This window comes from Mugil cephalus, chromosome 7 (genome assembly GCF_022458985.1).
Source record: "Mugil cephalus isolate CIBA_MC_2020 chromosome 7, CIBA_Mcephalus_1.1, whole genome shotgun sequence".
Taxonomy (NCBI): domain Eukaryota; kingdom Metazoa; phylum Chordata; class Actinopteri; order Mugiliformes; family Mugilidae; genus Mugil; species Mugil cephalus.
The window spans coordinates 16,035,978-16,062,238 of NC_061776.1; the positions used below are offsets into that span (position 1 = coordinate 16,035,978).

Consider the following 26,261-nt stretch of genomic DNA (forward strand, 5'->3'; position numbering starts at 1 on the left):
GGCGGATTTGCGACAAAAGAAAACTACGGTTGTGTTTTTGGATGATAAGACAACTCCAGTTTTGGTCTTTTCGTGGGATTTTCCGACAATGTGAACACAGACAGAAACGTCGCCAGCTTTATCTTTTTTTTTTTTTTTTTTTTTTACCCGTGGTGTGTGTTTATGTACCGTATGTCTGTGCGTGTCCTCGCCATGCTCAGATCCGGTCCGTCAAATAATTTAATTGCCAAAATAACCGTCCTGTAAACACGATGCCAAAAGCAGAGAGGCCCGCGTCTCGCGCAAAATAAGGGAGAGCCTTGAAGTATCACGAGAAAGCACAGAAGAACAAAGAGATTATTCCGATGAGCACACGATGGTACGGAGTCAAGCAAAACTACCTATTCACTCGGCCCGGAGCAGTGGAGCAGTGGACCCGAGGGCCGCGATAAACGGCTCGTGATATATATATATATAAAGGTTTATAGGTGGTGTTGGTTTATGTTTCCGCTGATATGCAATAAATTTAACATTAATAATGCAGTAAAAGCTGAGGTTCGGAGTACACGTCACAGCACCGTTCGCAGTGTTTTCCTTTATTTTCGAACGACACACATTGACACACGACGGCAGCTTTTCTAAGGTCCACGCGGCTCAGCACAGGGCTCTGAATAACGGTGAAGCACACGTTGTAATTAGCATGAGTATAATTTCCTGCACATGTAGCCTTGTTTTGGCTTTTACAGGGGGGCTGGTTTCAGCAGGGGCGACGCAGACCGCCTCGGCATCCTCTACGTGAATTTAACGTGTTTCTAAGCATGATGAATGGAGGGAGGATGCTGGCTGTTGTACAGGCCACACACACACATACACAACACTTACACATTTACTGTACTGTATGCGGCCTGTAGATATTTACGTTAAGGTGGAGTACTCCAGCCTGGCCTCCGATGCAACGTTGACAAGAAATGTAACTACTGTGTGAAGCCCTGTGATTCCCGACCCCCCCACCCCCACCCGAGAAAAAACAAAAACAAAACAAAAAAAACTATCGTAGAGCAAAGTGTATGTGTGTGAGTCCTTGTTTCGGTTATGTAATTTAGCTTCACGCAACAATTTTGAGCCATATCTCGATCTCATGTAAAGCTCATTTTTTTTGTCTCTGTGGATCATTTTGTGCAGCTCCCACGCGTGTGTTTTCCATTCGCATATAGAATGTGAAGTAGTGCTCGCCATATAAGATAAGGAGTCCAAGCGTAGAGAGTGTATAAGCTAATTTGCAGCGTATCTAGTTAAGCAATAAGTCTGTAGTATCTCCCTTTATATGGCGCAGGCCTGTATATGCTTTGTACATATGGAAATACACGGACGAGAGCTACGTACATGCTACTGTACATAGGAGAATTATGCATTTGAAATCAACAGCCATTGTTATTTTTCAGAGGACATGAACTTGTTTTTGTACATGAGTGAATGATTAAATTTAAAGAAAAAGAAACACTGAAAGATGAAAGATGAGCAATCTGTGTTTCTTTGCGTTTGTGGCGGCAGAGGGGGCGAATAAAAAAAAAGAGAGCAGCAGACATTTTTTTTCCTTCCAAAAAAATCAAATTTATATTTATGTGTGTGTGCAGGACATACAGGCATTCGATATCAAACATAGCCCAACCCACGTGACACGGCGTGACCCAGACAGAAAACAACACTACAAAATATCCATAGAAAAACCAATGCAACACGTGACTCGTCACAAAAATGTACAGTTTGAACAACAGCTTTACATTCTGGTTCAACTCCCCAACATTAGACTGTTTTACAGAGCGATAGACGAATGGAGCGAGCTCGGCACGGGGGAGGGGGAGAGAAGGCAGCGAGTGGAGGAGAAGAGGATGAGGTGGAGGGAGGTTCACGACGCAAGCGGAACAGAATATCATGTCATATCCAGAACCAACACAGACCCAGAGAGACGTAAAGATGGGACGACACATCACATCAAGAGCTCTTTCTCCTCCTTGACTTCCTCCCTCTCTTCCTCCTCTTCATCGAACGACGCCACCCCAGAGGACGCCCGGTCGGAGAAGAAGCTCCTCGGGCTGCAGTGCCACACCCGGACCTCGTGAAACACGCTGCCCTCCTCCTCCTCCTCGTCCTCCTCTTCCTCCTCTCCGGGAGACTCGGAGTGGGAGGTGGAGTAGCAGGAGTCGAACCTGCTGCTCCTGGCCCGGGGCCTCCACTCGGTCTTGCTGTGGACGCACATCTCGTTGCGCTGAGCCTGCAAAGGAGGCGGCTGCTCCTCCAGACCATCCAGCCTCCGCTGCTCCTCCTCCTCCAGGAACGGGCTCATGCAGTCGCTGGGTAAAGTAGGTGAGTTGGTCTGTGATGAATGTGGGTCGGTGAAAGTTGCAGGCCTGCCACAGAGCAGGCTGCTGCTGCTGCTGCTGCTGCTGGAGCACACAGGGCTGTCGGAGGACGGCGGCTCAGGTTCAGGTTCAGGCTCAGGCTCAGGCTCAGGCTCAGGCTCAGGCCGGCGTGGTGCTCCGGCGACAGAACTGGACGTGGTGGCTTCTGAAGGAGGAGCAAAGAATCAAATCACCTGGAGACGGCATCGGGGCGGGGTGGAGTGGGATGGGATGGGAAGATGAAACGAGATGAAAACGACGAAATCACTAGCGCAATGGGGTGAAACAGTGAAACGATGACGGTGACGGTGGGTACCTGAGCTCTGGCTGGAGAAGGTGAGGGTCTGTCCGTTGGCGTGGGAGTCTTCGTCGTTGGAGTCTTCCCCGTCGTCATCGTCAATCGACGCCCAGGCGCGCAGCTTGGCCTCGGCGATGGCGAACTGCTCAGCCACTCCTGAAGGGGAACACAGGTCACGCTAATTAAACGACGGCACATCACTACATCAATATCTGCATTTAACAGGTCGTTCTTGTACGTGTGACACTGTCCTAATCGCCTCAATTACCACTCTGCCGTGTTGAGTCTGACAATAAATTATTTTCTCAATACATTGTCGTTTCATACCGTAATTCCCCAAGGTTGCATCCTCAGACTGCTCGTTTCCAGTTAGCAGCAGAATTAAGGAGGAAAGAAAGGATGCGCACGTACATGATGCACACTCGCTGCGTACCCCGCTGTCCTCCCTCTCGCTTTCTTTCTCTCCATCAAACCACGCCGATGTCACCGGCGCCAGAGAGGATGAGTCACAGCCACACAACGAGAGCTGCTGTACCGTCGGCGGACAGCGAAGTGTTTTGGGAGAGTGTCTAATAGGCCGCCATCTGCTGCCAAAGACGAGCCGTCACCCAAGAGACAGCCGCGGCGGGCGGAGCGAACCGTCGACATAAAGGGGTTTTAGGGGATTAGGCGCCTGACAGGAGGTGGGAGCCGGCCAGGAGACGATGCCGGAGTTAAACCGAGCTAAGTCAGAGGATGCACATGCCCACACAAACAAACACGAGTCACTTGCAAATACGGGCTACTTACACCGCGCTGTGTTGGGCCTAATCTGAGCAGTGAAATCTGGATGCCCGACATGAGAGTCATTCAACGGCGGTGGTTACCTGCGGCGAACCGTGCCTCCTTCTCCCCTTCAGTCAGATGGCAGTAGGAGCTGAACTGGGAGTGGGCGGCAGGCGGAGGGCCCGCAGGTTTGGGCCAACCCTTCCACTCTATGAGGTGGGCGACCCGGCCCTGAGCGAGGGAGGTGGGCTTCGTCACATGGTCCCTCACCGCCTGAGAGATACCTGGAGGTGGAGGGTTAACCGGCGTTTAAATTCAAGACGTGACATTCAAGATAAATAAATAAATAAATAAAAAGGTAATCACCATTTAATGAGGATCTGGCAAGCGCCGCAAACTCATGGATGCCGACACTTTTCCGTGAGTCTGCTGGAGATTTTCCTGACTTTGGAATCATTTCACTCTCCTCGAATTTCACCTGCAAGAAAGATTCGGGTTTTTAGTGAGGCTCCTTTTCATTCTAATAGCACGGGAGTCCAGTTAAACCTGGCAGTCGGTTTCAGGACCGGTCTGATAACCTCCCAGAGAACATTCACCGTCCACTTTTTAGGAGACAAAAATCAAAACAAACACACAGCCGCGGCCTCCGTGCCAAAATAAATCTCCCATCATCCTACCTCTTCCTCTCCTCGCCTCTCCCTTCTGTCCCTTCCCCTGGACTTCAGCTTCATGGTGGACTCGCGGAGATGCTGTCACGACGCAGAGGACCAGCACAACTAAAGATCACAGCTCGGGTTTACCCGGTTTAAAGCACCGGGCAGACGAGCAAACAGCTATGCCCTAAATTTACTGAACAGATGCTAAAGCCACGGTAAGCCTGTGAAACCGGTTAGAATGGTGGAGGGAGGTCAGGGCGGTGGCTGCACTCTTCATGCGACCAGGCAAACACATGGCATGTGACCAGCCAGACTAAAGCTGCTAATTAAAAGCAATAGTGCTACCTAACTAACTCCACGCAGGCTGGTCTGATAGGGCCGATAAATCCGTAGCTACAGCAGCCAGAGAGAGAGAGAGAGAGAGTTTTGGAATCTTTTTTTTTTCCTCTTTCTTTTTTTTTTCTTAAGGGGTGTTTGACTTTTCGAGAAGCAGCTCATCTGAACTGCAAGCACGTGCGTGACTTGACAGATATTCCTAAGAAGATTGTCTCCCAAAGCAGCTAAGCAAGAAGAGGCCCCTGACAGCAGTTAAAGGCATTAACATTAAAGTCGAGCGCGGCGGCGGATGTGTGTCAGAGCCAAAGCAGGCTGGCAGGGCCTCTGGGAGGAAGTGATATGAAGGTGCAAACAGCTCCTCGCGACCAGGTGACACTCAGGCGCTCCTCCGAGGAGAGGTTTCGGCTGTAAAACACGCCTACGAGACGCCGCTCATGCTGAACGCTGATAAACACATGTTTCGGGATGTGGAGCTCCGAGCGGCTCCCTCCCGAGGTTTAGACGCACAGATTTCACCACCCCGGGACTCTTTAATCACGTAGACACACTTAATGGAGCACAGGCTTTTACTTTAACCTAAATAACAACTGCAGCCATGCGGATTATAATAGGTCATATGCAAATCAGGAACGTGTCTGCTCTATTCCAGTGATTCCCTTTTATGTAGTCTCACCTAAATGTGAGGTTCCTCTTTGACGGCTCATTTAGACACGTGTAAAAAAAATTACAGAAACGTCTCAAACAAGTAATGCAAATTTACGCCGATCAGGCATAACATTATGACCACCTGCAGGTCTAATATTGTGTAGGTGCCTCCAGAACAGTTCTGATTGGTCAGAGAATGGACATGGGCCTTCTGAGGGTGTCCTGTGGTGTCTCCGTGAGGTCTCTGTGGATCATCCCCCGGATATTTGATCAGTTTAGGATCAATACTTTTCACTGTTTTTCATGTTTGTTTTTTTTTTCAAGCTATTCCTAAACTGTTTGTGTGTGTGTCTGTGTCAGGCTGCATCCTGCTGGGGATGGCTGCTGCCATCAAGCAGTGTCATTGCTATGGTCTGATCGAGGTGGGTGGCACATGTCCGAGTAACATCCACACAAATGCCAGGTCCAAAGGTTTCCCTTAAGAACACTGAATTGTCACAAGACGGACAATGTCATTTAGCTCTCCTGTTAGTGGTTTTAATGTTGTGGCTGATCGGTGTATATGGCAAATGTGTTGTCCTCCTAATCAACCTCCTGGTCCCTCAGATTAATCCCATGACCCACTGGAGAGGTCTCTGGGCTGGATAATGTACACGCAGCTGGTCTAATTCCTGCCATTTTAAGAGCCAGCAGATGAACATTTGAACTGATTGACAGATTTTTTTCATGAAGCAAAACATCCACTCCCTCCAACTTCTCACATATGACGATTCCTACCATTTTACAGCCTCTCTTTACACAATTCAGATTAAAATCACCGACAAATGATTCATTAATGAAATGACTTCCCCTTTTCCTGCTCTCTCCGGAGCTGTTTAATAGTGTGACTTTTAACCTGCTGATTGCTCCTCTGCACCTGACAAATGCTGCTAATTATGATTCATCCTAATAACACAAGCACATGTGTGGCTGCCAGTGCAGCTAGCTTCAGTTGCTCCGGGTCCTTTTCCCACATTGTGTGTGTTTGGATTATTCCGTCCCCTCCCTGCAGAGACGGCCTGGCCGTGCGACTTGTTGACATTAACACACGCATGACTAAACATGTCCAACCGGAGGAGGGGGATGTCTCGTCTGACGGCCCCTCCAGAGACTGCGATTGGGGCTTAAAGGACCAACAAGTGGGATGGAGCTGCAGCCTCAACATCTCCAGCTCTGAGCGGAGGAGGCTGCGGTGCTGCTGAGATGCGATGAGTTGCTTTTTTGGAAATGGTGCATTCAGGCGACAGGGGCGACGGTTGAATAACACATCACCCCGCCATTGATTGAGTGTGTAGCCTGCAATTACGGGGAGAGAGAGGGGGGGATAACGCAGGAGCGGCGCAGATGGAAAGACCAGGAATGCTCTGTGAAGTCTCCATCTGCATACCAATAGCTCCATACCTGCACCGGATAAACAGCGCGGACGATACCGAAGAAGAGCCCGCTCTCCCCTTTTACACGCAGCTCTGACGCGCCCTCTCGGTACCTACCTGCAGGTCGGACCTCGGCGGCTCATGATAATGCGCTTAATTGTCTCCAATCCGATCAACAGATGATACGCGCGGTCTGTCCACCCGCTGCGGGGTCTGCAGCAGAGCATTAACGCCACGACGGCGGAGGACACATCTTCCCAACTCTCCGGCTTCAGAGGCTACATGTCCTGCACAGACGCACCATTTGTTGCTCGGTATGTGGGTTACATAGGCTGTGTCCAAATGTCTCCCGATGGCGAGCGTCATCAACGCAAGGCGGTGTCATCCCATCTCTCCCCCCTCCCTCCTCCTCCTCCTCCTTCTCTTCTTCTCACCCTCCTCCCTGCAGCTTTGGTCCTGGAGAAAGCTGCAACAGATTTATTAATTTATTTATTTTTTGTTATTATTGTCTTTATAATAATTATTATTATTATACGCAGTAGTGAACAGTTCCAAAGAGGCGCACGCATGATGATCATGTGTGGAAATTCAATAACCATCCTATGGTTTGAAAAAAATAAATAATAAATAAATAAAAAAGACTGTCAATATAATCGCATCTGCTCATTTTTTCCTAGATGAATTATAAATAAACAAAAACTCAAACCACTTTCCTATTTATGGGAGATTTAACATTCAAGCCAGCTTTGTCTGTACAATGTCAACGACAGAAAAAGAGGGAGAGAAGAAGAGTGGAGAGGACGAGATGAGAGACGTACACGCGCAGAGGTAATGGCGTGACACACAGGACTGGGATATGGATGTGTGGATAGGACGACGGGCGCATCACGGCAAGTCCACCTGCAGCCGAGGCCCGTAAGCTGCATAGCTGTGCGGTGGATCCCCTAAAAGTACAGAGGCCTGGGACGAATGGGTCAGAGCATCTTCAAAACCACTGCGAATAATGTGTTCAGAGTCTGCAGCGGTCACTACCTTTTAAATGTGATCCAAGGAAGCAGGAACAGAGGCTGGTTTGTGGGGTTGGATCCAAAAGATGAGCTGCTGTAGATGGAATTGGAGGGCCACATACCTCCCATATCAAAGTCGTGGTTTTAATGTTGTGGCTGATTGGTGGAGTTTAATGTGTAGAAGAAACTCAACAAATTATATTAAAGCTGCCATATAGTGAGCTGTGTGAACTGAGAGCAGGAGGAAGAGTAAAGTCATGGACCACGGCTGATGTGCTTTATAGAGACGGACCATCTTTGGTGCAACCACTAGAAAAAAAAAAAAAATCAAACCATCATGTCACCATCGAACACGTTCCAAACACAAAACTCCGCTCACCAACTTAATAAGTCCTTTATTTGCAATGTTCCGTAACCTCATATTTCCAGTTTCCGATGCAAAAGAAGCAATAATTTCTTAAATAAAGAAAGCAAAAGAAACAAAAAATATTTACAAAATTCCAATAAAACTAATAATCAATGGATTAACTAAAGCACCTCTCTGCATCTGGACAACTGTGGCTTCTGTTGGAAAAGGAGACACTGCAATTACATCAGCCATTTATTGTTTCTGAAAAATAAAACTGGAAAAAAAGTTATTCTTTTAACTATCATTATCATTATTATTATTATTATAATTATATATTTACAGAACGCTCCTGAAATTTGTTTCCACTTAAAGTAGAAAAGGCTTTCGGATCATTTCTGTGTGTGTGTTTTTTTTGTTTTTTTTTTTTGTTTTTTTTTTGTTTTTTTACCTTTATATATGTCATCAAGTCAATTTTCTGTGGATTTCAAGTTTTAACGGTGATTGGGTCATTAAGTGTCCTCTACATCAGCTCAGGTTTAAGTACAGAAGAGGTAAAGATGAAAAGTCAGTCAGTGTGGTTCACTACTGGGGATGGGAGAGGATGGCTTAGAGGAAGCATTAAGACCACCCCCTAGTAGTCAAGGTCAAAGGTCGACATTTGCCCTCTGCAAGTTCATGATAGGAAACAGGAAAATAGACAACCTTTTCTTTAAAAACTCCATCCATCAAATTAAGATTAGTTTTTTGTACATTTTTTGTCTGTGGCCGTTTTTTGTCCACGGTATCATTAATAGAAACACACTTCAGTCATGCTGCACACTCCAGTAAAGGACAAAGACGTAAGAGCCGTGTTTGGACTGAACACACACACACACTATGGCATGACGACACCCACCAGGCAGGGAGGCCCCCACTCCCCCTCCCCCACCATCACCCTCACCCCCTACACCCTCACACCCTGCGCTTTCTTCTTGCAGATCATTTCAGATGTCAGGCATTATTGTAATAGTCTAGAGTGATGAAAAAGCAGCCCGTTGGTTTATATGTGACAAAAAAAAAGGTTTCGTAGTGATGTGGGATACTTCACACCTCGTTAACAAGCAATCCTGCTGAATCAGTTTTCAAGTTTATTCAATGAGGACACTTGCTGTGACAAGCAGGTGGGGAGACAATGAGGAAGCAAGAGAGGGAGAGTAGAGAGAAATGATTGTTTTCTGAGTCCATCCCTCAAAGTAAAGAATAATAATAAAGATTTATCCTCATTGAGGACTGATTTGAGTCTGCCTCTCGGGCAACATTGTCTGTTAAGTTTCCACGGCCGGCTGCAGAGCGCCCGCTGTGCCAAAGGGGGGCGGCGTTCAGTCTTTTAGTCCTTGTCAGACTCCTCCTCGGCCTCGCGGAGCCAGGTGAAGAAAGCGGTGACTGATTTCAAGGCCACACCTTTGCCCGTTTGCTCTGCGGGGTCTTTGCTGGATTCCCACTTGTAGAAGGCCTCCTCTTTAATGACGTCCTCGTCGTACAAGGCGTCGAAGAACATCCGCAGCAGGTCTGCAGAGACAGAACACAGAGGTCAGTATTGATCGAGCGCTGGCATTGATGGCCTCGTCGCAGCAAATTAGACCTCACCCACAGTTTGCTGCAGGGAGGGAATGAAAAACACCAACGCTCCAGTAGATATGAGCTCATGCACTGAGGTGAGGCGTTAATGTAGACAGATCGTTTTTAACGTGGTTCACAGGCTTGACTGAATATTGGCTTAAAGATAATTGTGCCAAGTGTTTTTGCTATTGCAGATGAACTAAATCTAGTATATAGCATCATCAAATTTTGACTTTTCTCCACACACATAAGAATATTTTGCCAAGTGTCAGGAAAAGTGACCAGTCAGTCGGTCAACAAAATGAACAACTTCTCCCATCGTCTTGCCCTTTTGTGTGATTTCATGGTAAATATCCCATTTTTAGTTCTGACTACGATCTCAAATTCAAAAAATTTGACACCAACAAGCCTGAACTTTGGCTCGGAGCTGGTGCAACTTTGTTCATTAGCACCGTCTTAAACGGTCTGTAACAGGTTCAACATCTACAGCCCTGTTCTGTGAGATTATGAGTCAAATCACAAACAATACTTACGTTTTATGTGCAATTTAATTTACAGAATGGACAATGTTATTTGAAAAAAGCGACGGAGCCTAGAGCACGCATAGAGGGACAGAATCCATTATGTGGGACACTCACTTGCAGGTTGCTCCATGTGCACCATCAGAGCCTGGAGGGCGTAAAGGGCCTGCAGCTCTTTGTGCTCGTCACACAGGTATCTCTGCAGCAGACTGGCCCTCTGGTTGATCTGCTGAGCGTCCACCTTGTACGGGTTGTCACCTGGAACAATAGGAAATGTTGAGAAAAACCATCAACTCTTCAGCCCGTTATAAATATACTCGCACAGCTGGATGACCGACGCATCGCTATGTTAGTCACGCTTACATATGATGGCAGACTGGCACACCGATGTCATCAATGCCCGTACAAACTGGTTGGAAGCGGTCTGCTGCTCGTCCAGGTTGGCCTGAAAAAGAAAATGATACGAGTCGTTAAAATCGTGTCAAATCAAATCGTGCTGTCTTTACACTGAATAATAAAATAAAATCAGGCTGCATGATGCTCGGTAAAACCTGAGCTGTAACACGAGTAAAGCCACACACCTCGACCCAGTCTCTGATCCGCTGGTTGTCGGCTTTGTCCTGCAGGAGTCTGTCCAGCTGTTTGCCGAGCTCCTCCCCAGTAAAGACCTTCTTCTTAGCGACTTCCTTTGACTCCAGTCCCTCTCCTGTGGTGAACTCCACTTTCTGTAATAATAAAACACACGGCTGAGCATCTCCAAACTCACCATCAGCATGTTGAATGTGGTGATATGAGGCGTTTGGGGTACTCTGTGTGTGGCATATGTCAAACTGTCTGTTACTCTCATTGGTTGTCGCCTCAGATTTGATATTTATTGGACTTTGTATATTTCCACATCAAACCAAAGTTTTTTTTTCACCCATGTCTGCCTTTCGGTGCTTAGTGGGTGGTTTTCAGAGCTTTTACTTTGAAAGGAACTGGATCTGAGTGTCGCACAACGGACTTAAAGTCACTGTAAAAGCTGATAGCTATAGATGCAGGCGAAAAGCGTTTTCGTTCTCTGCTTTCGTCTAAAAACCGAATGTCTCTTACGCACCTGATCAGTGACAAACTTGTTGACGTCTTCGTCCTTGGGCAAGAATTCGTTCCAACTAAGCCCAGCTTCCGTCCACAAAGTCCCGACCTTCTTGGGCGTCTGATAGAGGGAAAAAAAGAAGAAAAGAAATTGCATTAAAGTTAAATGATTTATTTTTAGTGTACCACAGAACGTAATAATAAAAAAAAAAAAAAAATGTTAAAATGTGCACTTTGGCTTGCTGATTCACAGACGTACCATTTCTTTGCAGAGCAGCTTGAGGATCTGTACCAGCAGCACTCCGGCCATCCCCAGAGGAACAAGAGGCTTGGAGATCTCCCTGAAGACAAATACAATGGATTCATCTTGTTAGTCTTCTTTAAATTAGGTTTATTTATTTATTTATTTATTTATTATCAGTTTGGCCCTTTGAGTTGGAAATAAGTGACCTAGCTCTACATTTGGTTTGCAATCTTTTCAGGAGGAAGCCATCTTCTTCTGCAGAGTACAAAGCCTCTGCAGAAGAAGATGGTGAACAGGTCTAATGTCCATAAATTCTGAATCAGTACTGGCAAGGACACTGATATTTGCCATTTGCTGACACACAAAATATAAAGAAGCAGAGGATGTGTCTCTCTCAGTCTACACCCGAGAGTCCAATACCATTTATGGACTGAGAGCGATCGATCAAAGGTGACTGTGACTCAATCCTCAACCTAAATGTTAGGCTTGATTACATTATTCCTGTAGACATCAGGCTCTCACCTGAAGAGCTGTCCCATAGGGATGCCTCCCTCATGGAGCATGGGGGTAATGAGTTCAGCCAAGTAGAGCCAGATGTGAGGTATATCTATGGCCATGTCCTCCGCTACCTCCAGGATCTCCTGTAGCCTGCGAACGAAACAAACAAACAGTCTTACTTCAAGCTCGCAGCCCAAGTTATTCCTGTCCACGCATTAGAAACCTCTGTTCGATGCTCACCCTTTGTAGTACTGCTGTGTGGGCAAAGTCCCCGCCTTTTTAAGTTGGTGCAGCAACAGACCCATGTGCTCCCTAGCAATGGTGCTGCGTTCAAGTGTCGACTCCACGCCGTTCCGCACAAACACATAGAGCAGTGAGGAACTGTTGAGCTCTGCCACACACTGCAGCGCCTCCTACAGCAGAAGAAGAAGAGGAGAACGTTTAGGTGACTCATTTGTCGATGTATGCGGATTTATGAATAATTCGCACTGTTGTCTGTGACTGAATGACGCTCATACCTTCAAGTCATTGATGTGGAGGTATTCTTCAATGATGGCGTTCGACTTCTTCTCCAACTCCTCTTCTGACAAAGCAGGTTTGGGAAGAGACGGAGGAGGAGTGGGGGCACTCTCACGCTTAGCTACAGAGACGAGAGAGGAAAAGAGGAAAGCTAAGGTTAATTTGTCTTTCTAAGAGAGTGAAACTTCTTTCTTATAGATGCTGTTGAAGTCCATGATTTCTTTACCTGTGAGATCTTTGCTTGGACCCCTGTCCCGGCTTCCCCGGTCTCTGCTTCCTCTATCTCTGCTTCCCCTGTCTCTACTTCCTCTATCCCTGCTTCCTCTGTCCCTGTCGTCGGTCATGCTGGCAACGCGGCGCACGGGTTCAACGGAGGCTCGGCTGTCTCCGCTCCTGCCGCCGCGCTCCTGGGACTCTCTGCTGAAGCTCCTCTTACTGATCTGGTTCCCATCGCCGCGTTCGAACCTGTCGAATCGATCCCTGTCGCGTTCACTCCTGTCTCTGTCGCCCCCGCGTTCACGGCTGGAGCTTGACCTGAATTTTTCCAGAGAGACAGAGCGGCACATTAAACATGCGTCGAGAATTTATCTCATCTCTCACAGGACAGACCGAACACACAAACTTTAAACGTTTGTCACAAAAGGTCAAAATCTGCCTGGAAACGGTCTCAAATGTTAACTCTGAACCAACATCCAACCAACTAGTATTTATTAGTTTGTGTAGTAAGAAAGAGTGCGTAGGATGATATGTGAATATGTCCAATAAGCTTCATCACACATTTGATCTCAGCTGTGAAGGAGAAAGAGAGGAAGTGGAAATAATCAGACGACAGTGAGAATATATCTACCTCTGAGGAACTCTGCGATCAGAGTCTGCCGACGACATCAACGAGCCCGACTGCTGCAGGGCCGAGAAGCGGTTGAGAGTGCTTGTAGCCGGGCGTCCAGAGTCTGAACAGAGGAAAGGAGAAAAGTGAGGTCCGAACCCTTAAAACAGCCACTGAGTCATGCTGTCTGGTAGAAGAAGGTGGGTTACCTTGCTCTCCGCCCGCTGGCTTAGCTCCACTTCCTCCACTGCTGCCTTTTCCCCAACTTCCCCACATGCCTTTGCCGCCCGGAGCCAACAGCTGATTGTTGAAGTCCAGAGCACCAGGCTACAGGAAAACACAAGGAAACGGAATATAAAACATCAGACACTATATTTGACTGTAGTGATGGGAAACAATACTGTGAGAGAAAAGGAATCTGAAGATTGGAGTTTGTGGACATTACCTTTGTGATCTTGCTGAGGCGGGTAGTGTCGATGGGTCTGTTCTTGGAGATGGGCACAGTGTTCCACCCCTCATCCTGAGGCTGGCTACCCCGGCCGCCTCCCGGTGTGTGAGGGCCTCGGCCTCCCATGTTGCCTCCCATCCTGCTTCCACCGCCTCCTCCTCCTCCTCCTCCTCCACCACCGCCGTCTTTCTTGGACATGAGCTGCTGCTGAACTTTGATCTGTTCCCTGTGCTCCTCCATCTCGGCCTCCTTGTGGATCTGGTCAATTGTCTTCGGCCCTTGGTCTCCTCTCCGAGGTACCCAGTTATTCTACGGGGCAGAGATGGAAGACATTTGAAATTTTCCAACCCCAATTCATAACATTCGTCACTTTATTGCTACATGCTGTTGATTATCAATGAGTATTTACCTTTCTGAGATCCAAGACATCTTGCAGCATGAAGCGGATCCTGGATGAGGTCTTCCTCTCTTTGATGATCTTGTCCATCTGATTGAAATACTGATCCATACGAGGCTGTCGGGAAAACCGAAAACAGTGAATTTTATGATCCCTGGCTATAAGTTGATGACCTGCGTATATGAGTAGGACAATCTCCTCAGTTCCTCAAACCCATCAGCAATAGTCAGTGGCCCAGACACGTGGCACAAAAACAAAAGTCATCAATGGAGATCGTTTAATTTTAACAGTCTACAAAAACCACTGACTTCCATCTGTGCATCTTCATGCTTCACGTACCTTGGCCTTCTCGAAGTCCAGGTCTTTTCCAATGGTGGAGAGCAGTCTGCAGAGACACTCAAGAGACTCCTCATCATGATTCTTCAGTAGTTTCACTACACAGTTGTGCATGATGGTTTCTGTCAGCATCTTAAGCTTGAACAGTTCGCCGATGAATTTTATGTTTCCGAGTGAGCGGCGTCGGGCTATGTCTCTGGCCTCCTCCAGCTCCACCCTCAAGCGTTCACGGTCCTCTCCCTAAGGGCAAAGACAAACAGAGGTTGGTGCTTAGTGTGGCACTCGGTCACATCGGACCAGTTCAGTCAAATCCAAAAACAAATCCTTTCTTACCTCTTTGGCAGCTTCCATCTCCTTCTGCTTTTTCTCAAAGATCTCGTCGTCATCCTGGTCCTTCTCAAACTCTTTCTGGCAGCGATTAAGCAGCAGTTTGCGGAAGTTTACAAAAACTCCTGGCTTGTCTGAGGTGGGGACTTTCACCTGGAACAACAAATATTCAGTATATCCTGTCAGATAAACGTGTGCTCCACCACTTCTATACCATCATAATCATTCAGTGGCACAAAACAAAACCGAAGTCGTCATCATCAGAGCAAATGTTTAAAAAGTGTGAACACATCTTACCCCCATAAGGCAGCGACACATGTTGGCGTAGGCCACAGAGAAGTTGGGCTCTGAGATGGCCTTCTCAAAGACGAGGTCAATGGCTCCCTTCAGCCTCTCCTCCGTGTCTATCGTCAGCTCCGTCACCTGTTTCATCAGCTCCTGGAACTTCTGTGGGGTCAGCTTGTTGAGGATGCTGCGCAGGCGCTTGAATAGCGCTGCAGTCTTGCCCTGCTCGGAGTCGTCTTCTTCCGTCTCCTCTGGGCCGCGGCTGCGAGCGGACTTCTTCACAGAGGGCTTCCAGGCCTTCTCAGCCTTGTTGAGCTGCACGTCGTCGTTAAGGGACATGCTGCTGATGATCTTCCTGGGTTCTTTCCGCTGACCCTGCTGAGAGCGGCGTGGCCCAGGGGGCTGAAGGACGGGAGAGCAACGTTAGTTACACATACTAAGTTGGCACAGAGAAAACTTATTCGGCATTATGTTGAAATACGTTGACACGCAAGACAGTGACAGATTGACTAACCGGGCCTCGTGGTCCTCCCACAGATCTGCTTCCGAGATTCCCCAAATAAGAGGGAGTGAAATCTGGACCAACGTTCATCAGTCGAGCTGGGTCAGCAGGACGCAGTGGAGTCTTGTTCACCTGAAGTTGAAATAAAAGCCAAATTTAATTTCAATCAAGGCCATTAGAGTATATTCTGTACAATGTATTTAACAACAAGTCATTCTAAATAACTCACAAGTAGAATAAGGCACTTTTGTGTAGCTTCTAGTTTGTTTCAGTGAAGCTAATCATCACCTACCTTGTCCAGGACCACATCACTAATGCTCGGCAGGCCCTCGGGTTTGTGCATACTGGCGCTGCTGAACTGGAAGCCCAGGAGGAACTCCCTGTCGTACCGCTTCTTCTCCTCTGGGTCTATCGGCTTCCATTGTTCTGAGGGATGTCAACGCAGAGAATTGAGTGTACATCCTTGAACTTAATCATGAATATAACTTTGGAGCAAGGAAGCGTCAGCAGATATTCAGTTAAAAACTGTGAATTTAGACTAAGGTTTCTCTTAATACGGCACTTGAGACATTTTTTCATCTGCGAGGCGTACATGATCACGACAGTTTCTATTTAACTTACCCTGGTTACCTTTGTACTGGTATTTCTGCTCAGTTGGCTCTGGTGTGGATTTAGTGCTGTCAGGTTCTGCGTTCTGCTTGTCTTCTTTCTCCTCCCAGGTCTCATCTGCCAACTTCTCATCTGGAATTTCAACTGGAGCTGGAGGATTGACCGGAGCAGATGGGGGTTCGGGTACAGGCTTGGCCGGTTCCTGCAAAGGGAAACACAGTTAGTATTGTCTTAATCGTCCGTGCTCTTAAACACCACGGTGTTACCCTCAGCCTTGTTGTCGTCTGAACTGATACACACCTCTGTGAAGGCATCCAGGAGGTCTCCAATGGCCGCCTTCTTGTTGTACTCCTTCATGTTTTTCCTCTTCTTTGGCACAGATGTAGCAGCTTCAAAGAAGAATAAAACATTAACATAAAAGCTAAATGACACATATATTGACCGCTAATGAGAGACTTCTCAACTGTACCTTGCATAGATTCCTCTGGACAGTTAACAGAGGCAGGTGGGACGTCCTCACTTTTCTTCTTCCACTCTTCCTCCTTCTCTTTCTCCTCCTCTGCCTCCTGGGCTGGTGTTTCCGTTTTACCCACAGGTGTGGATTCCTGAGATACAGACGCATCGGGCTTGTCATGGGGTGTAGTGCCTGAAAAGGTCATATCCTCAGACAGTTCTTCAGACTCCTGAGGGAGGCCGTTGGACAGAAGAGGCTCTGCTGTTTCAGCCGGTGTGGGTTCAGGTTCGGGGGCGGCGCTGACGTCAGCGTCCGGGGCCGGCGGGGCAGCAGGCTCCTGTACAGGAGGGGGACGCTGGGAGGCTTCAGCTTCTGTCTTTGCGGCAGTTTCCTCTTTTGCCACGGTAACGGGGCTAACTGTTGCCGCAACCTCAACTTCAGGCTCCACCTTAGTGCTGGGTACCTGCTCTTCTTTTTTCAATTTTTCTTTTTCCTCTGTTTTCACTTCTTCTTTTTCTGGTGCCTTCTCAGACGGAGCTGGAACTGGAGCTGGAGCTTGAGCTGGAGCTGGAGCTGGAGCCGAAGCCGGAGCTGGAGCTGGAGCTGGAGCTGGAGCTGGAGCCGGAGCCGGAGCCGGGGCAGAAACTGGAGCTGGAGCTGAAGCTGGAGTCGGGGCAGAAACTGGAGCTGGAGCTGGAGCTGAAGCTGGAGCCGGGGCTGAAGCCGGAACCGGAGCAGCCTGTGGTTCCACCGTTTTCATCGGTGCCTCTTGTGCTAATGGTGCTGAAGGTGCGACAGGGGCGTCTACTGTGTCACCGGCGTTAGCACTGACTTTGTTTACTACCTCGGCAGGAGCGGTGGCAGGTGCCGCTTCTGTACGGAGGGGAGGAGGAGACGGCTGTTCCTTTATCAATGAGGATGGCTCCTCGGTAGCGGCCACGGGCGCTACAGATGGCGCAGCTAACTCGACAGGTGGGGCCGTTTGGCTGTCCGTTTCCTGTTTGGCCTCCACAACGGGCTCCGTGTTTGTTGTAGCGGGAGGCGGAGGGGTTTCAGCACTAGCAGCGAGCTCTGTGTTTTCATCTGGACACAATGCGAAACACAAATTCATCAGACAATAAGGAAAAATGTTGACCTCGACTACCTTTCATTTTAACTGATATTGAGAACTTGTACGCACCTCTTCTTGTCACTGAAACAACAGGCGGCGCAACTTCCCCATTGGTCTGTGCAGGACTTACATCAGGTGTTGTGGTCTGCAATAACAAAAAGATGTTACTTAACAATGTGCGTAAGTTTCACTTATTGACAGGAATTGATTAAACTTAGCTACTAAGAACAATGTCCCGTTTTGTTTACTGTATTATTTTTGTAGTGTTTATTTTATTCTTTATTATTTCGCCCAACTAGCATCTTTCAAATTAAACCAGATTCACACAGAAAGTCATCCACAGCTCGTTTGAGCGCTTTGCATTGTTTTTCCAGTGAGCCTCTGTGCTTAATATGAGCTGTTAGCACAAAGATGTGAAAACTCACAATCACCTCGGTGAAACATAAACTGGGGGCTGGCATGGAAAGAATTCCAAAGGCGTGCTTCCTTCCCACAGACCTACTCAAATATCTCTTCATATTCAACTGAATACACTTTCGCTTCACCTCCTAGATTCTCAGATAACTCAGCGGCAAAATACAAGTCAGCACAGTCCACCGAAAATGTTCTTCCAGAAGCAGAGCTTCTGTCCTTCGCTGTGTTAAATTACCTTTAATCTCCACGCACACAGTGGGTACAGCACCATGACTCAGCATTATTACTTACAGTCAATAAAACTAGTCCGTCTCTAGTTATTTAGCGTAAAACAGTCGTGTAAAAGTAATGTCTTACCTGTGGGGGAGTCGGTGTAGTGGTGGACCTTCCACCAGACATGATCTCCTCTGTAATATCACGGCCGCCCTGGTTGGGGTCTCGTATTCTTATCTATCAGACACAAAGCCGATATTGGTTAAAATGCGTATCCGACATTAAAATACAGCTGGTATGCCACTTTCCTGCCACTACCGATCTATAGCTGCCAGCCGTCATGACAAATGCTATTATTTTCAGGTAAAAAGGGAAAGTTCCACACGGAGCAGACAATACACTTTCCATTCATTCAGACCGTAGAGGAGCGCTGCTCTTTTGTTGGGACTCACTACCTGTTTGCGTTCCCTCTTTGGTGGGCCTTGTGACTGTGCGGGTGGCTGCTGAGGAGGCGGGGCTTGTTGCTGCGGCTGGGCGGGGTTGATCATGACCGGTGTAGGCTGGACAGATGGGGAGTACTGCGGCTGAGCTGGATAGTAAGCTCCTGCTGTAAAGGCAGAAAAAAATAAATAAATAAAGATTATAAATAGAAAAGAAAAACTCCACACTAAAATAAAAACCCATTTCAGGATCCACTTTTATTATTCATGGGGTTACGGTCAAATATGCTGTATTGACGTCGCATTTCTTGATTGTGAGGCAGTTTGTGGGAATTGTGAGTCGTTATAAAATGATTTCAAGGTGCAACTCTCAACACTTGCTTGTACACACACAGATGTGAACAAATATGAAGAATAATAATATATACAATTCATTTACCAGTTTATTTCTGTGCTGCCACCACCTTATGCTAGTTTCTTTGGTACAAATTAAGCTGCTTTTTATTCGTAATAGAGAATAATTGTATTTAGATGTGGAATCTGAACAGTTTTACATTATTTTAAAATAATATCAAGTTTTATGATAAAAAATCTGTTTCTCTAACACAAATATTCAGATCCTCCTCTAAACCAATTTGAATTTTAAAGTTAAATACTGCTTTACACCGACTCAGTGACCTCATTGCGTCTTTGTGTACAGAAAAGATAAAGTATTTAATAAAGGGTATAAGTCACTATATAAGTACAGGACCTTATTTTTGAAAGTCCTACTTTCTGTCTGTTGAAATCAAAACTCAAACACAGAAAACTTCATATATTTCTACTAAGTATGTTTTCCATAAGCACTTTGCGATGTTACATCCCTCGTCAACAGCCAGGAGTTATGTAGTTAAACTTAGCCAACATTACTTGGCTTATGATTAGATATCAACTTTCAGCGAATTCATTATGAGGCGCATCTGAAATCTGAGTCATGAAACTACACTGGTACAAATATTTAAAACCCAAAGAATGTGTTTCAAATGATTTACATTAATAGACGCAGCAGTTTTAAGACAAATATCGCACATTGATAGAATTTTATTATTCAAAATACTAAAGGAATGAACGTTTTTTCCCGTGTGCACTCTATTGTAGTAACTTCCACGTGGTAGACAATGTGCAGGTACATGTTTGTGTAACCAAAAGGGGACAAAAAAACAATTATGACACGATTAGATACAGGAAGTGCCACAGAGATCTTTGCCACTGAAGCCTGCTGACCACCAGACAAGCGCGCGCACACACACACACACACACACACTACTCACCGGGGTAGCGCTGGGAGGTGAGAGGAGCACCGTGGAGAGAGAGACGGCCGTTCTCTCGCCCGCCCCCTCTCCCCCCACCACCCCGCCTCTCCCTCGCAGCAAGAGAGGGCTCTGAACCAACGCAGCAAAGGAGAGGAAGGGGAGTGAGGGACGGGAGAGGGAGGAAAGAAGGAGAGAGAGGGCAGGAAGAGACAGATGCAGAATGAGTTAATGAGAGGATCCAGAGGAAGCAGGGTGTTAAGAAGGTCCCATGAAATGAGCAGTGGCTTCATCGTAGTCTCACCTCGTGTTGCCGGCTGCAGACTACGTTTATATGTAGGTCAATATACTTTTTAAAATGAATTGCTGGAAAGTTTTTTTTTTTAATGAGCCATCCAGCTCTTAAGTGTGTGTATACGCCATTTATGATTAGAATCAAACAACTACGTATGTATATATTAAAAAAAAATCTAACCACTGGATCAGAAACACAGGGCAGATGTATGGCGAGATGGTTTTAACCTAAAAACTTCAATGGTGCCAGCACAAAGTGTTGCGTGCCATTTTTACGTTCACCCCCAACTTCTAACCAGTTAAACAATGTTCCTGGTTAAAAAAAAAATAAAAAATTAAACCCCGGCTATTTCTCCTGTTCAAAATGATGGTCTCAAAGTCATTTCATGGAACCCGTAAGGCAGTGTCAGGTGAAACTGCAGATAGAGAGAACACCAGCCAAAGCACAATCAAGCCAGACCACATGCAACTGGCAGTTCAGCACATAGAGCAGTGTTGTGTTGTGGCCCAGAAAGCCATTAGACGCCAAACATCCAAGCAAAACCATGACACACCCAGCGATACCTCGTAGACGCAGATTAAATGCTGAGCTGCAACTTAAAATCTCAGTTCAAGTTGCTTCTAATTTCAACAGAAAAACGACGTGTTCGTGGTTTATGGTTGTGCTTGGTTGTTGCCGGTCTTGGGTTAAAATCCTTACCAAAGCCAGGGTACTCAGCAGGGCTGGTTCCTGGGTAGAACCCTGCTGTCCCACTGGTCACTGGGTACTGCTGGGTAGGTGGCATGTATGGGGGCCGGTACTGGAGGAACAAAATAGAGAAAATGAAGAAGTGAGTCTACTATATCCTCACATTTGCTTAGTTTGTTCATTAAAATTTTCAAATGTAGTTAGTTCTTCGCTTCAGTCACATCCTCACACAATCGAGAAGAAGAATCAGTCGGGGGGGAAATCCATCACAATACTCTGTGACACCAGTAGTACTTTGCTACTGATAAGATAACTGACTGCAGTACATTTTACTGGAAATTCCATTTTCACGTGGCAAGAATTTAAATCTTCTGCAGAAACAAAATACTCCACACGAGCCTTCAAAAAAGCCTCGAGATTAATGTGGGGTTTGTAAACAATTTTAAGGCTGACTAACCCTAAAAGACACTCCCTAAACCGACATGAAGGAACTTGTAAGACTTCCAACATTACAGCTGCAATGCGATGCAGTTTGTAGAGGCGGGTACACGGGCTATTCAAGGACAATAACTCCTCTTTCAAATGTAATTTCCTAAACAGAACCGTCCGACATGTGGGGAGGTGTGACCGATAATATGTGAGCATCGTTAAAAATGGAAGCCGACCTGTCCAGGAGGGATGAAGTAGCCCTGAGGAGAGCCAGCAAAATTCAGCTGTTGCTGTGAAATCATCATCATCTGTGAGCCAGGTTGGTAGACGTGAGTGGGTCCAACAGGTCGAGGGCCACTACTCGTCTGTACCCTCGGAGCACTGGTGGCCATGGTGGCTCGATTTGGATAGTAACTCTGCGGAAAAGGTGAGAGGAAAAGACAAATGAAGAATGCGACGTAGCGAAGGCAAAGTTGTTAGTGCGTGCATTTACGGTCTCAGTTATCTTAGTCCTAACTTATGTGTTAAATCTGTCCGGCAGCACACACCCCTCAGCTGAGAGCATGGCACTCGTAGCAGCTGCTACAGCGCACGGCAAATATAAATCTCCCTGGCACACTGAGGTTAGCTCAAGTTAAGAGGGGAGGGACGAAGAGAAAAGCTGTTACCTGTAACGCTCTGTATCCACCCTTCAGCCGCGCACACATGAGCAGAGAGCAAGAGAGGGAGTGAGATTAAGGTGAAAATGAGGACTAGAGAAAATGAGGACGGTTGAGATTACAAGATGTGAGAGAGTAGAGTATGGGGGGGGGCAGCAGTGTATCTCAAAGCCATGAACATGAAGCCCAGACAACTACAGATGCACATGCAACTCTGTACAGGTCTGCATAGAAGCAGGATCCACTCTACTGTAAGGGCTGCAGGCGCATGCAGGAACTGATCTTAAACTTCAATTCATGTTAATAGGAAATTCTGAAGTCGACCCCTGTCATGGCATCACGGTCCAATTTGTGGCCATTTATCCAAAACTTTGCTAATACACTGCACTATGAGACACACCGACCAACAGCTTGCAGCAATTTTGTTTTGCGAAACTGTGCCAGAAATTTTGGACTAAAGTTCTCACAGTGAGATGACTCATGTCTTCACATGAACCAATCAGAGTACAGCCTCAACCGATGCAGAAAGTATTGACCCGTGTGTCATGTCATTTTAGAATCATTCCTTCTTTTTATAGCACTACAATCCACCCAACATTCATCTCTTAATTTGCATGAGTCAATTTTAAATTGTACCCTCCCAGAGAAATTGAGCACAAGATTTTATTTCACCAAGCGTGATACGAAATAAAGCTGCATTCTTGGATTCTGGTTGTCGCATAGACTACATGTAAAATATGCTAGTCAGTGCCAAAAAGCTGATTATTGCTTTTAATTTCAATTAAACAACAATTAAAACAACAAGATGATATTTTGAAGTTGCAGATAAGTATGGGGCGAAAAAAAAAATATGTGGAAATGAGCAAATGCGCAATGATTTAAGAAATTCATTCCAGGTAAATTCTGCTTTCAAAACATTTGTGGCCCAGTTGAAAAATGAAAACTCGCTACTGAGAAATATGCATTTCCAGAATGACATGTAAAATTCAACCGTACTCAACCTCGGGAAGAGTCAACTCTAATAAATACTACGACATTCTCATCTAATTCCCCTACATCAGGCTCTAAAAGCATGCATTCAACTACAGAGACAGAGGGGACGTATGGCAAAGTGAGGGGCGTTAGTACCTGTTGGTGCAAAGTACGGGGCCCTGCAGCAAACTGGGAGGACAGCAGAAAAGAGGAAAGAAGTCAAGATTGACATTCAAGGAGAAAGATGGCACACAGCCTAAAACACACGCATACATATCGAGCCAAAGCCTTTGAGCAGAGGAAGCCATTTCAGACATCTATCTGAAGGAGCAGGGAAGACAGAGTTCGCATACATATCCACTAAAATAGCGGATCCAAAAACCTAAAAAGTGAAAGAAAACCATGCCGTCCACAATACCTGTCTTGGCTGTGGTGCAGAGCTCATTTGTGGTGGTGTAGGGGTGGCAAAAACAAGAGAAGGGGGCTGTCCAGGGCCGTAGGCAGCCTTGAGAGGAGAGGAAAGAGGGAAAACAGATGTTACCAAATTCTAATCTGCCAAAACAACGGACTCTACCTGGCGAGAGGGTCTCACCTGTGTCAATCCAGGGGAGGGGGCAGGATTTGGGACAGAAGTGGGTCCCGTTATAGGCTGTGGTGGTTTGTTCATTTCACGTTCTTTTATGGTTCTGCATTAGGGTGGCAGGTGTGTTGCCAGCCTTCCTGAGGAAGAGAGAGGACAATTAATTATTTTTAGAAAGGTCTCCATATTCAAAAGCAGACGCTGGGGTTTGGCAGTTCGCTAAACATGACAAATACCGAAATACATGCATCATCCTTTACGTGTGGAATCATCTAAGCAAGCAGCGAGGGTGTGGTCTGAGGTTTCGCCTATGATAACGCTGTCACCTCCCACTGTCTTGTTCACTTGCATATTGCTTAGCTCATGTATGAAGTCTTATGAGCAATCGGGGTCACTAACCCTATAGGATTTTTTGCTCAAATTGGTTTGTAATGGACATATCTGTGTGTCATCATATTTAAACTTCCCACTTTTTGACAGATAAGATCTGTAATGGACATTAAATCACTTAAAAACTAAACACATACAAAAGGCAAATAGGAGCCAGATACTGATGAGTGTAGAGATCTACACACATATCTCTGACACCATGTTGCTCAGCCTGAACAGGTTTGGAGTAAACGTAAGAAAATGGATACCTCAGGTCAAAGCTCATGTACTGTGTGTTAACAGTGGCGTCAATGCCCCCTCTCGTGCTAGCAGCATGTGCAAATAACAAATTCAAATAACTCGAGAACCATTTTCGTCCAGAGTGCAATGTTATAATCTGGTTAAACCACTGCTGTTAAAATAGCAGAAATCTAAAAACGTGCTTAGTAAAAAAAATAAAATAAATAAACCAATGCAGACGTGTCATTCTCTGTCCACCTGCTGACACGGGAACTAAGGTTAGCATAGCCGCTAGCTGGTGCCATGCTTCCTTTAACCGGAGTGAGGCTGCCATATGCTTCAACCAGCACCGACGGCCACTGGGCCTGTGGATCGGTTTTTAAACATGACAAGTAGTCCAGAGACGGCTTGCCACTGCGTGATAGCTCAGATTACGAGATAAAATTCAACTTATGGGCCCGCTAGCGTGGCGGCTCCCCCCTGAACGGCTAACGATACGTGTCCCACCATCACGAGACATTTCACTTTAGTTTCACGCTACGTGGCTGAGTTCACATTTAACCTCGGAGCCCACACGCTCACGACGTTACTGTCTTGATGGGTGATATTTTTTTTAAACCAAAACACACCAACAGTAGATGAGCACCTCCCGGCTACAGTGCTGCAACAGCCGAGGCCGATTAGGTCACAGTAGAGCTATTGTTGTTTAACGCTGGCTAGCTCTGTAGCCGTGTCCTATTTAACTACAGGCCCAGCGAGCTCCTCCATCACATGAAACCCTCAACCTGTCATCCGGGGCTAACTTGACTTTATACTCTGCCAACGAGGATAATATGTTCATGTTCAGGTCAAAGTATTAACCCAACGCCGCTGTCTCGTAACACAGTGAAAATCACTTTTAACAATCGTTAGCTCACTTTTAACCATCGTTAGCTCCGAGGGCAGATTAGCCAGGACAGCGAGTCACCCTGGTTGTCATTTCTGCTAACGTCAGATTAAGTTTAGCCAAGTAGCTCCAAAGGAAGCCCAGAGTTCACGTAGCCACGGCACTATGGTTAAACGTGTAGTTTTTGGTCGTGTCGGTGTTGTGAGCCTGCTGAAGCCTGGTTTGAGCCGCTATGAGTGGGGCCTGCTCCAGCCTGAGCGCCTCGGACAAAAATGAAGCTCGGCTCCACTTAGCTAGCATTACCGCCGCCAGCTGGTTTCATCCTTACCAAGAATTAACAGCGACTGTGTCGTAAGATAGAAACTCGAGGAGTCAGCCTCGGGTCAGTCTTCTGTTAATTTAAGTAGCGGTGTCGTAGTTTCCTTGTCCTTTACTCCAGCAGAAAAGAGATGCCCTTCTTGGCTAATGACTTAGCGAGCTAGTTAGCTAACCGGCAGATGGGGTGAGTATGGCTACAACTGTCACTTAGGTTTAAATCCCCGGGCGTGCAAAAGTGACAGTGCTCAAAATCAAATAATATAGTACTTCGGGAGTACTATTGACAATTCCGATGGCCCCGAAAAAAGCCTCTGGACCGGAGGTCCATGATCAAGGCGTCGATGGTGACGGATTGCCGGTAAGGTGTGTACACAGCTGCCGTGTAGGAGGCTCAGAGCGAGGCCATACTGCGATGTTGCTGCGGAGTGGAGCCGGTGCGCCTCCAAGACGCATGGGTGACTTCCGGGGAAATTAAAATTTGATGCCGTTGCCTTGGTCATGTGATACTGGAGCTTGACTCATTTTATCCACCCATGCTTTACAATCACCTTAGACCGAAAATATGAAACATTATCTGAAGTAAGCACAATGCGCGTATGCATTTTACACAATCCGCGTAAAGACCGGCCTAATTTGAGGCCTAACTTCCTAACAGTCCTATTTATTCCGTATGTATTTAATTTAATTTACAGATACATCACAGTCTGCTTTACTGTCAGTTCTGTCACATGTGCAGCACATACAGATGTTTGCAACTGCGTTACTTTAAGATCCTCTATGCAACCTAGAAATGTTTCGGAGATATAAACAAAATAGAATTTCAGTAAATACAATTATAAAAATGAAGGCACATAGCAGATTGAATTGAGTCCAA

General features: G+C 46.5%; 2 protein-coding genes and 1 non-coding gene across 12 annotated transcripts; all 3 read right to left on the reverse strand.

The window, feature by feature from the left end:
* Positions 1-149: 149 nt before the first annotated feature.
* fam131aa (family with sequence similarity 131 member Aa) lies at positions 150-7,084 on the reverse strand. 3 transcript variants are annotated; one of them, XM_047589062.1, is made up of 5 exons: positions 6,608-7,084; positions 3,808-3,919; positions 3,543-3,725; positions 2,695-2,832; positions 150-2,544 (listed from the first exon to the last, which is right to left on the reverse strand). In XM_047589062.1, exons 2-5 carry the CDS (start codon positions 3,896-3,898, stop codon positions 1,967-1,969), a joined length of 990 nt encoding a protein of 329 aa, XP_047445018.1. In that variant the 5' UTR covers positions 3,899-3,919; positions 6,608-7,084; the 3' UTR covers positions 150-1,966. The 3 variants fall into 3 exon arrangements, with proteins under 3 accessions (XP_047445018.1, XP_047445017.1, XP_047445016.1); XM_047589061.1 differs by lacking the exon at positions 6,608-7,084 and adding an exon at positions 4,119-4,503 and having other exon boundaries at positions 150-2,541; XM_047589060.1 differs by lacking the exon at positions 6,608-7,084 and adding an exon at positions 4,119-4,496.
* Positions 7,085-7,875: 791 nt separating this feature from the next.
* On the reverse strand, positions 7,876-25,838 carry eif4g1a (eukaryotic translation initiation factor 4 gamma, 1a). Of its 8 annotated transcripts, none has more exons than XM_047589043.1 (32): positions 25,398-25,838; positions 23,587-23,710; positions 23,413-23,499; positions 23,151-23,183; positions 22,032-22,052; positions 21,600-21,779; positions 20,947-21,046; positions 18,676-18,830; positions 18,368-18,460; positions 17,666-17,741; positions 16,501-17,568; positions 16,332-16,420; positions 16,044-16,233; positions 15,715-15,848; positions 15,435-15,554; positions 14,933-15,322; positions 14,642-14,788; positions 14,312-14,548; positions 13,985-14,089; positions 13,573-13,884; positions 13,337-13,454; positions 13,149-13,251; positions 12,528-12,835; positions 12,301-12,422; positions 12,023-12,195; positions 11,807-11,932; positions 11,300-11,381; positions 11,063-11,161; positions 10,548-10,691; positions 10,330-10,411; positions 10,084-10,224; positions 7,876-9,394 (listed from the first exon to the last, which is right to left on the reverse strand). In XM_047589043.1, the coding sequence occupies exons 2-32, from the start codon at positions 23,659-23,661 to the stop codon at positions 9,213-9,215; spliced, it is 5,292 nt and encodes a 1,763-aa protein (XP_047444999.1). In that variant the 5' UTR covers positions 23,662-23,710; positions 25,398-25,838; the 3' UTR covers positions 7,876-9,212. The 8 variants fall into 8 exon arrangements, with proteins under 8 accessions (XP_047444999.1, XP_047445005.1, XP_047445000.1 ...); XM_047589049.1 differs by having other exon boundaries at positions 16,053-16,233; positions 18,679-18,830; positions 23,587-23,714; XM_047589044.1 differs by having other exon boundaries at positions 18,679-18,830; positions 23,587-23,714.
* Positions 14,168-14,244, reverse strand: LOC125011506. Its single transcript, XR_007113196.1, has one exon. It is a non-coding gene; the product is annotated as a small nucleolar RNA SNORD66 (small nucleolar RNA).
* Positions 25,839-26,261: the final 423 nt, after the last annotated feature.

Bases quoted from the DNA above. Each gene is read 5' to 3' on its own strand.
- fam131aa (XM_047589060.1), bottom strand. From the start codon at position 4,172: ATGAAGCTGAAGTCCAGGGGAAGGGACAGAAGGGAGAGGCGAGGAGAG. The intron at 3,726-3,807 runs GTGATTACCTTT...CTCCACCTCCAG, and splicing joins TGCCAGATCCTCATTAAATG to GTATCTCTCAGGCGGTGAGG. The intron at 2,545-2,694 runs GTACCCACCGTC...CTCCTCCTTCAG, and splicing joins CTTCTCCAGCCAGAGCTCAG to AAGCCACCACGTCCAGTTCT.
- eif4g1a (XM_047589043.1), bottom strand. From the start codon at position 23,661: ATGAACAAACCACCACAGCCTATAACGGGACCCACTTCTGTCCCAAAT. The intron at 21,047-21,599 runs GTCGGCTTCCAT...TTGTTCCTCCAG, and splicing joins ACTTCATCCCTCCTGGACAG to TACCGGCCCCCATACATGCC. The intron at 13,252-13,336 runs GTAACCCACCTT...TCCTCTGTTCAG, and splicing joins GCCAGCGGGCGGAGAGCAAG to ACTCTGGACGCCCGGCTACA.